At 33.1% G+C, this 11,821-nt stretch overlaps 1 protein-coding gene across 5 annotated transcripts in view; it reads right to left on the bottom strand.

The window, feature by feature from the left end:
• Positions 1-5,544: 5,544 nt before the first annotated feature.
• The window catches only part of LOC113064018 (rap1 GTPase-activating protein 2-like), a 33,987-nt gene continuing 27,710 nt past the window's right edge, over positions 5,545-11,821 (bottom strand). For all 5 annotated transcript variants that reach the window (XM_026234519.1, XM_026234520.1, XM_026234516.1 and 2 more), the window contains 12 exons: positions 11,599-11,754; positions 11,404-11,475; positions 10,449-10,535; positions 10,109-10,249; positions 9,873-10,019; positions 9,594-9,685; positions 8,675-8,779; positions 8,469-8,586; positions 8,288-8,390; positions 8,133-8,203; positions 7,939-7,979; positions 5,545-6,476 (listed from right to left, as the gene is read on the bottom strand). In XM_026234519.1, the coding sequence (XP_026090304.1) occupies positions 7,971-7,979; positions 8,133-8,203; positions 8,288-8,390; positions 8,469-8,586; positions 8,675-8,779; positions 9,594-9,685; positions 9,873-10,019; positions 10,109-10,249; positions 10,449-10,535; positions 11,404-11,475; positions 11,599-11,754 (1,101 nt within the window). In that variant the 3' untranslated portion in view covers positions 5,545-6,476; positions 7,939-7,970. The remainder of the gene's footprint in view (positions 6,477-7,938; positions 7,980-8,132; positions 8,204-8,287; positions 8,391-8,468; positions 8,587-8,674; positions 8,780-9,593; positions 9,686-9,872; positions 10,020-10,108; positions 10,250-10,448; positions 10,536-11,403; positions 11,476-11,598; positions 11,755-11,821) is intronic.

The raw sequence follows: 11,821 nt of genomic DNA, 5'->3' as shown, positions 1-11,821 counted from the left end.
TAGTGTGCTAACACTGCTCTCGAGCCTCGCGACACACACACAGCGCAGGATACGAACGCTGTATGGCAAGCCGGTGTAACATTTAATCTATAAACCGTACTAGTATCTTTTTTTCATGTTACTATTACTTATTTTTTAGATACTAGTATATTTTCCATTAAGTACTTGTACTTATTCATTAGGTACTAATGCTTATTCATTAACTACTAGTGCTTATTCTTTAGGTACTAGTGTTTATTCTTTAGGTACTAGTGTCTTTTGTAAAGTTACCAGTACTTATTCATTAGATACTAGTACTTATTCCTATAGTGACTAGAATTTAATTTAACTCTTTGTGTAAAAAAAAAAAAATATAGAACTACTTATATTTTAGTTAGTAGTAACTTTTTTTACCAGGGATATCCTGAACTTAATAGATACTAGTACTTTTTAAATTTGCTAGTTTCTGCCCAGTATGGTAATTGTATGTTGAATATTAAAGGCCATGTTGCAGGTTAACCACCACTTCCGATTAATGGGTACATAAATCAATCAAGATCATTTAAAATGTCTCAAAAATGGTCTTAAAGACCTATTAAAGCCTCAGCCTAGTATGATGCCACGTTCCAGGCAACCCGTAACCTGTGTTTTTCCAACTTTAAACCCGTGAAAGTGCATTGGAATGGCAATCAAACCCGTGACCTCCCACCCGTTAACGCGTGTCTCGTACTAGATCGATGTACTCCGAGTTCCGAGGTCACACAGCACGTGAAACAAGGATGATAGCCCCTGCGAATAATACTGCCTACGGATGCAGTGTTTATGCAAGTGGTACACGTTGAAAAAAGATTTTAGGTCAATGTAACATTGCAATAAAATAAATCTATTTACAATTCCTTGCGCTCAGAAAGTTTGTCTATCTGTCTGTCTATCTATCTATATGTATGTAGTCTATCTATCTATCTATCTATATATATATATATATCTGAATAATCTCATCTACTGAGAAGCCATAGAGGAAGTTGAGGAATACATTTTTTTAGGTATTATTCTGGATCCCCAACTCAAATTCAATACACACATTAACAAACTCTGTAAGACTGTTCGGACAAACCTAAACTGTTTTAGAATGATTAGGCATCATATACCTGTCAAAGCAGCTTTGCTGTTTTTTCATGCTATGATACTTTCTCATCTATCTTATTGTGTTACTGTATGGGGCCAAGCCTCCCAGACAACAGTCAAACCCATCATGTCATTATACAAACAAGCACTGAAAATAATGGATCAGAAACCAATTATGTGGCATCACTGTTTGATTATACAGAAATACAAGCTTTTAAATTTTGACAGTTTTATTAAGTTCTCTTTTCTTAAGCTGATTTTTAAATGTATAAATAATCAAGCTCCAGCCGTACTCTGTCCTTTTGTGACAAAAATAAACACAAGGGGAGTTGCCACTAGGAGAGCAGCGGGTGGCAACTGCATAGCAGAGGGGCGCAAAACCACTTTTGGCCACTCAAGTTTTTCAGTGATAGGGACCCATTTTTGGAATGATTTACCAACGGAAATAAAAACAGAAACCAACCTGAAAACATTTAATAGAAAGGTGAAACACTGGCTGAAAGAAAATCAAATATGTGGACATTGACTCACTTTTTGTTGCAATGTATTGTCTGTGCTGGATGTGATGTGTTGTGTTGTGTAATGTGGTCGGGATTGTGTAAAATGTTAATGTTAATGTTTATAAGGTATTTGTTGCATGATTGTGTAGTTTACACTATGTAGTTTTTTATGTTTTTAGAAAGGCCTGACCAGGGACTGGGGTTGCAAATTAGCCTATTGGCTAGAAACTTTTTATGCAACACATTTACACATTTTGTTATGGCTTTGTCTATGATAATTAAGTATGTAACAATGTGCGCTGCATTGTGCCTGATAAATAAACTAATACAAAAATACTACTTGTCTCTAGTCACTCTCAATGCTTTCAAGGCGGGCTTTGGTAAATTCTCTCCCCAATGTGACGAAATGCAATGCATTGTGGGGGAAAAGAGATCGCTGAAAGATAGTACCTACTTTTTCGTATTATATTCCGTTTTGTGATACCCAACAACATAAAATACAATGGATAACAGTTTAAATGTTTATTACCAACAAGCAAATTGCACAAATTCGTTAAAAAATTTACCTTGCTATACGGCCTTTAATGAGCCAGCAACATATAGGAGAGAGATTAAACAGGAAACAGAAACGGAGATGGATGTACTTTTTTTAGAAAACCGAATAGAAAAGAAACAATTATTTGTACACAAGCACATAGAAAACATATTTTTGTCAGTTTTTTAATTTTAATTTCGTAAATATAGTAGCCTAACCATAACTAATATTGGTTATGGTTATTATTTCTAAAACATTAAACAAAACAAGGAACATTAATTTTGTAATAACACTATTTCACTATAATGTACAAAACTGAGTAGCCTATATAAGAATAAATATAATAATAAATATAGCTGCAAAATGCACACTTATTTACCCCTAGAGAAGAACGTAAGGAATTGACTATTTTTTACCTCAAAGTTCTTAGTTATTTTAGCTATTTTTACTCAAATTAGGGTTTTGCGAGCTATAATGAGTACTCAATTAATTTATTTTTAATTCATACTCATCGCTGGAGGGCGCCCTCGAGCAGAAACTCCACAACAACTGATGAAGTTCCTGGAAATTCAGCTTTCGCTGTAGATGTAGCTGAATAACATTCAGATAGATGTTTTACTGATGAAACATGATGAAAATAAACAATGACTGCAACAATATATGCTTTTATCTCTGCTCTTCAAACCACCGGCGTATTTTTATGAGAATAAAGTTTAAAATGCAGTCCTAATGCAAATTTATTCTGCGTATTGTATTACCATGTGGACTCTGATTGGACGGTGGAGAGGTACTCATGTTTATATAATAATCTGTTTAAATGAAGATATCTCCAAATGCATTCTTACTAGATCGTAATGAGGTTGAAGATATCTCCAAATGAACATAGACTTGGAGTTATTCTGTTTGATATCATCTTTTAATTTCTGACTAGTTATTATTGCAATAGTATCTAGTATCTGTTTAAATATTTCTAGTAAGTATTCATTAGATACTAGTGCTTATTTTTTAGATACTGGTACTTATTCATTAGATACTAGTCCTTATTTAATAGATACTAGTAGTTATTCATTAGGTAATAGTTCTTATTTTTTAGACACTAGTACCTTTTTTAATCACTACTAGTAACTATTCTATCTTAATAGATCTGCTTTTTTCTTGTCTTATGTTCGCTTATTTTAGTTCAACAAAAAAAATTACTAGTAAAATAAAAAATCATACTAATAACATTTAGAATAAGTACTAGTATCTAATAAATGTGTACTAGTATCTATTAAACAAGTACTAGTATCTATTTAATAGGTACTAGTATCTAATGAATAAGTACTAGTATCTAATAAATAAGTACTAGTATCTAATGGATAAGTACTAGTATCTAATATACTAGTGTCTAATGAATAAGTACTAGTGTCTATTTAATAGGTAGCAGTATCTAATGAATGAGAACTAGTTTTTAATAAATAAGCACTAGTACCTAATGAATAAGTACTAGTATCTAATTGATAAGTACTAGTATCTAATAATAAGTACTAGTGTCTATTTAATAGGTAGTATCTATAAATACACACGAGTACCTAATGAAAAACTACTAGTACATAAAAATTAAGTACTATTCACTAGTGGAATACATACTAGTCAAAACTCAATAGTTGATTTCTCAATGACGGACCCCCATAGAAGTCAATAGCAAAAAAAATTAAATTTGTTACTAGTAACAATATAAAAGTTAATAGTCGCGATTGAATTAAGTACTAGTATCTACTGAATAAGTACTAGTGTCTTATAAATAAATATTAATATCTAATGAATAAGTACTAGTATCTAATTAATAAGTACTATTATTTAATCAATAAGTACTAGTATCTAATTAATAAATACTAGTACCTAATCAATAAGTACTAGTATCTAATTAATAAATACTAGTACCTAATAAATAAGTACTAGTATCTAATGATTAAGTAATAGTAACTTTACAAAAGACACTAGTACCTAAAGAACAGGCACAAGTACCTAGTAGTTAATGAATAAGTACTAGTACTTAATGGAAAAGATACTAGTATCTAAAAAATAAGTACTAGTAACAGGAAAAAAAATATAGTACAGTTTATAGATTAAATGTTACAACGGCTTTCCATAGACGCTGCAAATTGTGACCTGACCTCTTTGACTAAAGAAGATTAAGCATTCTCTAACATTCATATTTAGGATTAAATGTATTATTATGTGAGTCAGAAAGAGAGAGAGAATCCTAATATAAAAGAGTAGAATCAGTGTAATTATCTTTCCAGTCTGCTATAGTAAATGTTAATTAAAATAATTTATAACCTAAATTACAAACTACATTTAGTGTAAATTATGTTTACAAGACATTTTACTGCCTTGCTTGTATTAAAAGCACAACCAAAAAAGCTTTAGGGACTTCACAAATAGTTCCTGGGAATGATTTCTGGGGCCACTAGGATAATGCATTTGACATTAAAATAGGCCATAAAAACAGATTTTTTATTATTTTTTTTAAAGGATGGCTTTTAGGCTTACTTGTGTGTTTTGCTCCCAGGTTGTTTTTCTCACCTTGAGAAGTTTGCTTCAAAGATACTATACCAAAAAATAAAAACAACTAATATACATATGATGCTTTTTGTGAAGTAAAACAAGTTTTACTTCACTGTCTCTGACAAACAGTGGCACGGGTTCATATTATTGTAATTTAGAGAATCTTAGCCTGGGGTCCACAAGATGGTTTTAGGGGGTCTGTGGAAAAGTTCAGAGACAATTGTAAATAATGATAATTTATTCTAAATGATTTTAACAAAGGGTTACACTTTATTTTATGGTGTCTTTGTTACAGTGTAACTATGCATTTAAGTACTGAGTTATATTAATTAATTACATGTACTTATTTTAAGGTTAAGGTTTGGTTAATTCTTAGGGTTAATTGCATGTATTTATGCATAATTAATTGTCATCATAAAAGTAAGTACATGTAATATGTGTAACAATGACACCTTAAAATAAAGCGTTACCTAATAAAGCTTTTATTATAAAAAGCATAAATTGTCTGGCTTTAAATTATACAATATAAAACATTCTACAGTTTGAAAAAAAAAGACATTTTAAATGCCATATTAAAAACAGCTCATATCATCGTTCTAAAGCTTGTTTCCAGCAGTTGTTTGCAGTAACTATTTATTTATTTACCTCAATGACATTCTTGCAGGAAATATTAATGTGTGTATAAATGTGGTTTAAGCATCCAAATAATTTTTGGGGCCACTGTATGTCTGTACATCCTGTCACAAATCGCTGTTTATCATAGCACATATTGTTGCAAAACTTATAAGAGGTCCAGTAAATTATACAGTCAGGGTTTGTGTAGCTAAATATGGCTCACAAATAGAACAAAGGCTTCAAAATACAATATTTTATTTAACAAAATCAACATTGCCATACAGAAACCTTTACACGTGTAACAGTACAATCATAGAGAAATAAATTAACACAGCTCTTTTTGTTAAGCAATTTATACTATAAGGAAACTAAAAATAATTTTTACCAAAGACTGAATGGAGAAAGTCCCTTTAAAAGTGTCACATTTAACACATTTCAGCTGTTTGTGACAATAATGGTTTATTTTTCTGTGATCCATGGACTATACTCAATGAATATATACACTTAATATACACAAAAAAGTTTAGTACTTCAAGTTTTATTTTAATAATATATATTATAAATAACTCTTCGGGGAACACAGTAATGGCTGAAAACATCTCCAAACAATGGCTGATTTTAGGGCAGATTTTCAGGGTTTGCTCAAATGTGAGTGTTCCAGAGAAAAGCAATGTTGTGCTAGCCTATTGTATTATTATATGACCTCTCTAGTGCATTTTAGATTGATTTGTTACTAAATTAATTTGTATAATGATATCTTCTGTGGCAAGTTTTTCCAGCAGTAATAGCGCTGGTCAAGTACATTTATGTGAGTCTCAGAACACTGTGGAATGTTTCAGGTGCTGGGTATATTGTTAATTAAAATAAAATGTGTTGTTTTATTACTATTAAGTGAGGAAAGTTACTATTATTGACCTGCTAATCCAAGTTTGTATTTCATTATCTCACAAGATATTGGATTATTTCTTTATTTCTTTACTGTGAAAGACTTCAAAATGTGCAAAATCAATAAATGTGCCGAGTCAGTGCCAGTTGACCACCTGCAGCAGAAACTAGAGGAGATGCTAACTGTGTGCTGAAGCGTGTGTGCTTGTTCCTGTGATGTTCCTCCTTCATTTCTCTCCTTCTCAGTCCTGACAGTGCTTGATCTTCAGTGCTGATCCATTGCTTTTCTGGATGGAGAGTTAAGGGGTTAGTAAATAGCATATAAGAAATATATTTTTGACATGAACATAATTTAAAAAGAATCAATGATTATGAGAGTGGTTTTAATGACCAATAACAGGTCATCTGAGAGGTTGTGCTTCAAATAATCATTGTCCATCACTCTGATGGATGCTTCTAAATTTCCGTCATGCTCTATTTTATTCCATTGTTGAATAAAGGTGTTATTTGGGGGGGGGGGGGGGCTTGAATGTGTTTGGACCCTTGCTGTCTTTGGAGGGTCAAAAAGCCCTCAAATTTCACCAAAAATATCTTAATTTGTGTTCTGAAGATGAACAAAGGTCTTACAGGTTTGGAACGACATGAGGGTTTGTAATTAATGACAGAATTATCATTTTTGAGTGAACTATCCCTTTAACTCATGTCTCTCTCCTGGTCTATTTTTGCAGGGGAGTTTAAAATCAGCATTCTTTACTGTGAAAATGTTTCTAAACACATCACACCAGATACGTTTTTTTTTTCTGTCAAAATGACAAGAAAGGAACGGCTAAACTATCTGTAAATGTTATCAAAATAGTATAAATCCTGTCTGAGGACCCCATGGGCCTCGACACATTCTAGGGAGTTCTGAGAAAAATAAAACAAAGAACAAAACAGAATTTAAACTCAATTTAAAAAAAGAATTCTTCTGAAGTAGATTTTTTTACATTTTTTATCCATTATTTTGAACTCACACGCTCACTTCAAAACCAGACACTGTGAATACGGTCATTTAAGAGACATCAAGACAATTTTAAGCAAAGTGAAACACAGGGTGCACATATTATTTATAGTATTATTTTACTATACTAGTCTTTTCTTAAAGGATAACCTAAGATACTTCTGAAGAAAATGGTTAGAAAAATTAAAAATGATCATCAATGGATATTATATGTACCCAAAATGATAGAACGACTAAATGAGTCTTCAGATATGAAATTAAAAGCTGTCTTTATAATTTGTGACCCTGGAGCACTATCCCTGGATATTTGTAGCAATAGCCAAAAAAACATTGTATGGGTCAAAACCTTTAATTTTTAAAGTAAAGATCACGTTCCATGAAGATATTTATATTAAGATATACCAAAACGTATTTTTTTTATTAGTAATATGCATTGCTAAGAATTAATTTGGACAACATTAAAGGTGATTTTCTCAGTATTTAGATTTTTTTTGCATCCTCAGATTCCATATTTTCAAATAGTTGTGTTTCAGCCAAATATTGTCCAATCCTAATAAACCATACATCAACGGAAAACTTATTTATTCAGCTTTCAGTTGATGTGTAAATCTCAATTTTGAAAGAATGTACACTTAAGACTGGTTTTGTGGTGTGAAAAATTAAGAAATAATAATTTCAGTATATGCAGCCTCTAGTTTTACGTCTCCCCCAAGACTATGTACCGTTTATGAATTTCATGAGTAACTTACAATGGTTCTGGTCGTCTTTGACATTCTCTTTGCTACTGTCCCTGTGAAAAAAAAAAAAAAGTTACAAATCAATGAATAAACTTACACTGAACCACACACACACTCTCAACCAAATGACTAAACAACCATAGAAACACTACAGAGAAAGATAGAGAATGAAAGAGCAAAAACAAAGTCATCGGATCAAGTCTTACGGCAGCGGACTGGCTCAATCTGTCAAAGCGGAACTTCAGATTGGATCTGGGCGAGATCTTATTCCTAAAATCTATTAATAGAGAGATATTCAAAAACATATAACTCATTATAATTGAATGTAAATGTCGAATGTGAGGGGAAGCATCTCAAATACCTGTTGGACTGCGGCACATGATTACTGGCGCGCCTGCACCCTGTCCCTCGGCGCTCAGAGAGCCAAAGACTGGGGAGAGACTAGGAGAAATCTGGAGGCTGCTCTGAAGACATGAGAGAACGGATTTAACATGCACACTTCTCATAGCAACATTAATGAACATGAAGACACATGAACATACAGGTTCGTTCTCCTCCAGAGTCTCTAGGTCTCCTGCAGCACTGCTGAAGCTGCTGGTGCTGGAAGAAGAGTGAGAGATATCTGGTCTTCCACTGACCTCCTTCAGCTTGAGAGATGGCCTGTAAAAACAGAGAGGAAAAAATGAAAGAAAGTATTCTTAGCTATTAAGAAAAACACATTTATTAGGTACCGAAACAGAAAATGTACTTCTCATTGATCAGGATCTCTGGAGAGCTAGGATTGGACGACGTCTCTGATCTCACTTCCTGTGAATGGGGACCAACATCTAGACTTCTTTGATCACACAGGACACTAAAATAACAGACAAACCAAAGAAAAATTAATTTCTCAATTGTCTAGCATTTTAGAGCATGCGTGTATGTGTGTGTAATGTGTTTGCAGAGCTGTCAAAGTGCAAATAAATGTGTTTAATGTTTTTTTTTTTTTACCTATCTCAAATTTTATGATACAGTATAATAATATTTCAAAAGCTGTCAACTCATTAAAAAGTAAATGTTTATATTTTATTTAATATATAATATATGTAGTATGTAACATATATGTGACCCTGGACCACAAAACCAGTCTTAAGTCGCTGGGATATACTTGTAGCAATAGCCAAAAAAAAAAAAAAAAAAACTTGTATGGGTCAAAATTATAGATTTTTAGATAGATATTTTGTACATTTGCTACTGTAAATATATCAAAACATAATTTTTGATTAATAATATGCATTGCTAAGAATTAATTTGGGCAACTTTTTCCTAATAAACCATACAGTACATCAAGTTTCAGATGATGTATAAATCTCATGACATTTAAGACTGGCTTTGTGGTCAACGGGTAACACATATAATACCGGTACACATTTTATACATTTCATTATATTTACAATACTTGCAAGAAATTATAATAATAATTATCTAAATGTAATATTTAAAAAAATTATTTAAGATAAAAACAATGCAAAAGACAATTGTTTAATTCTGGAAACAATTATTCAATTCTGTTGTTTTTATAATATCATCTATATAATAACAATATTTTTAGTACACCATGAGTAATTTGTATACATGTAAATATTAGCATATTTATTAAATATGTATTTGTTGTGTATTTGTCAGACCTGCGTCTGTGGCGCTCTGGCTGTCCGTCCATACTGGTGTGCAGCCGCGGGAACAGCCCCGAGCGTCTCTTCACCGGGCTCTTCACTGGAGACTAAAAATTTATAAAAAAGCTTTTTTATTTATTTATCATATGCATGGTTAATGAAACAAATCAAGTTATATTAAAATAATAAAAGTGAATTTCATAGTTACTACACTCTGGCTGTTACCACACTAACTTGGCCATTCAGATGCAGTTTATTTGTGTATCTGTGTTGTGGACATAAGAAGATGCTCACAGAGTTCTTGGCAGCCTCGGTGTTGCTGTGTGTCAGACCGACTCCGCTCAGGCTGGTGGGTACGCCTCCACCAACCGGAGAGCAGCGGCCGTGTTTCTGGGAGCCCACCATCGCCTCCATAGAGTGACTGCGCACGCGCATCGCCCGCTGAGACAGACACAAACACATTAAAAGGATAGTTCACCATTTTGACAAGCTGCATGTGAATATGACGGCTGATCTTTTTGATTTAATACCTTAATAGACTCCAGTATTCCTCCATGTCCTCCGTTCTCCATCCTCTCTTCGTCTGCGCTGAGGGGATGGCCCAGCATTGACTGTGTGCGCTTGTGTAACTCATTATGAAGATTATCTAGCAGTTCGGTTCGCGTTCTCTCCTATTTCACAAACACAAAACATATTATGACATGTTCTATTGCAACTGATCTTACTGTTTTAAAATTTGGAGGCCCAGAAACCCCAATGGTAGACACTACCATAAAAAAAAATGGGGTCAGAATTTTATCAGGCATTTGCTGTTCATATGTACATTAGAACTTTAATGTGGTAGTAAATGATGCTCTATTGTTTCCTCACCTCAAGCTTGGCAAATCGGCTTGACCTGTAGCATGCCAACTCTGCATTGATGAGCTTGGTCAGCAGAAACTCTCTGAATTCTGGCCCCTAAGTAAGAATAGAATGACACGGCAAATATAAAAAAGATGCAAGAGCAGCCTTAAAAGACAATGACGTGACAAAATCTTGCCTGTAATAAGCAATGTGGCCTTCAGAAAAACAATAATGTGACAGCAAACTGGCGGCCCTGCAAAATGTCATTTTCTTTATTCGTTTTTCCTTTGCTTTCCCGTAAAAATATTGCAATATCGATAAAACAAGATCAATTTACTTGAAAAGCAAAAATTAATAAAATATTCAGAAAATACACCTGTTTTCCTTTCTTGTTTTAAGCATACCCTCAACTAAAAACTGTTAGATTTATGCTTTAAAGGTAAAAATGTATTTATATATTATGCAAAATTTCTCCAAGTAACCTAATATTTTTCAAGGGTGATAATATATTTTAAATGGAAAACAAGGCAAAAATACGGTGCCCTAAAGGGACCATTGCAAAAAAAAAAAAAAAAATACAGACTTTTGTGTGTGTACAAGAAGACAAGAAAATTATCATATGTACGCAAGTAAATAGATTTGGCAAGCTAAACAGCATTAAATGCGACACATTTTACAAACATTAAAATGCTATTACATTAATAATTTTTTTTTACTGCTTACGCACGTTAATGACATTGTCTGCTATCAGGATGGCGTATTTTATGGTGCCAATGCTATTTTAAATGCCATAAAAAAACATTGTTTTGTATGTAAATGTGATTTATTTATAGCGTAATTCTGACTCATTTGGCTTGCCATAAAAAAGTTTCTTGTGTGATAGTCTGAGTATTTTATATTTTTGCAAAGATCCCTTTAGGGGCTCTGTACTACAATTCTGATATAAAAAATGCAGTGTGGAAGCTGTGGTGCAATAATTTACCTTTTTAAAGATGGGTGGATTGGGAAGCGGAGGGCCGAACTGAGGCACATCTTCACGTGCTGTGACAGACACCTACATATAATTACATTCAACATACAGTTACAATCACCACAAATAATTTCCATAATCTGCAAACACTCTCAGTAACTACATTACTTTTTGCTTAAACATTTTACAAAATAAATGATGACAAACCTTGTATGTGGTGTCATCTGTTCCGGGGTTTTCCACTTGAACTAGAATGTAGGCATGGAGGAAATTGGAAGCGATCATGTCAGGCACAAAAGGTGTGGCCTCCTCTTGAAAAACTGCCGCCACTATGTCATTCCCAATGTGGCGCTTCCTTTGGACCTACGTGTAGGAAAAAACAAACATACAGGGAATGACATGCTGTCTCTGGACGTTGGAATTGTGTAGA

This window comes from Carassius auratus, chromosome 46 (assembly GCF_003368295.1).
Source record: "Carassius auratus strain Wakin chromosome 46, ASM336829v1, whole genome shotgun sequence".
NCBI classification, from domain to species: domain Eukaryota; kingdom Metazoa; phylum Chordata; class Actinopteri; order Cypriniformes; family Cyprinidae; genus Carassius; species Carassius auratus.
This window is presented reverse-complemented; position numbering and strand designations above follow the sequence as displayed.